We start from the raw sequence: 724 nt of genomic DNA, 5'->3' as shown, positions 1-724 counted from the left end.
CCCCCGCGCCCTGCCACAGCAGCCACGGGAGTGGCTGTGTAGGGGTTTTGGGGGGCAGGTTATGGGTTTCTCCAGAGTTGTGCTCCTGGGGGACTCACGGTGGCGCGTGGTGGTTCGTCTTGTAGGCGTCGAAGACCTCCTGCACCATGTCCTCCACCTTGGTCTGCTCCCCGGGGGGAAGGAAACCCTCTGTGAGCTCCAAAAAGTGGCTCTGCCCTTCCCAAACCCCAGCAGCCCTGGCTCTTCCTGCCTCCCAGAGCTTATCCAGCTCCAGGCACCAGCAGCAGGAGCACCAAAGTGACCAGGAGCTGCTCGGTCCCTGCTGCTGGGGCTGCTTCTCCAGAGCTTTGTGCCCGGGATTAGAGCAGGATAGTTTTGAAGACAGAGTTTGGATCATCCCAGGACCCCCCCCAGTGAAGCCACGATGGCATCACCAGGGCCTCGTGCCACCACCCTCCTGTAACACTCCAGCTCAGCTCCCCAGCCCTGCCCCAATCCGGGATTATCCTCCCCAGCCTCCTGGAAAAATATTCCAAGCTTTGGGAAACAAGAAGGGGTGGCACCAGCAGCCCTGTGTCCCCAGGAGAGAACCTCCCAGATTGGGAAACCCAGTTCCCTTCCACCCCATCCCAGCCCCGTTGGCAGCACCAGGGCTGGATCAGGCCCAGCCAGAGCAGGGAAGGGGGGGACACGGGGTCCAGCTGCCCCCTGGGACCCCCTTGCC

At 62.6% G+C, this 724-nt stretch overlaps 1 protein-coding gene across 1 annotated transcript in view; it reads right to left on the bottom strand.

The window, feature by feature from the left end:
* Nucleotides 1–163, bottom strand: part of LOC104395033 (protein farnesyltransferase subunit beta-like) — a gene marked incomplete at both ends in the record, with an annotated part of 2,924 nt that extends 2,761 nt beyond the window's left edge. The window contains one exon of the mRNA XM_010004700.1: nt 99–163. Within this exon, the coding sequence (XP_010003002.1) occupies nt 99–163 (65 nt within the window). The remainder of the gene's footprint in view (nt 1–98) is intronic.
* Between the last annotated feature and the right edge of the window lie 561 nt (nt 164–724).

The sequence above is a fragment of the Chaetura pelagica genome, unplaced genomic scaffold (assembly GCF_000747805.2).
Source record: "Chaetura pelagica isolate M959 unplaced genomic scaffold, ChaPel_1.0 scaffold3019, whole genome shotgun sequence".
NCBI lineage: Eukaryota > Metazoa > Chordata > Aves > Apodiformes > Apodidae > Chaetura > Chaetura pelagica.
Note: the sequence above shows the minus strand (reverse complement) of the source record. Positions and strands in the feature narration are given on the sequence as shown.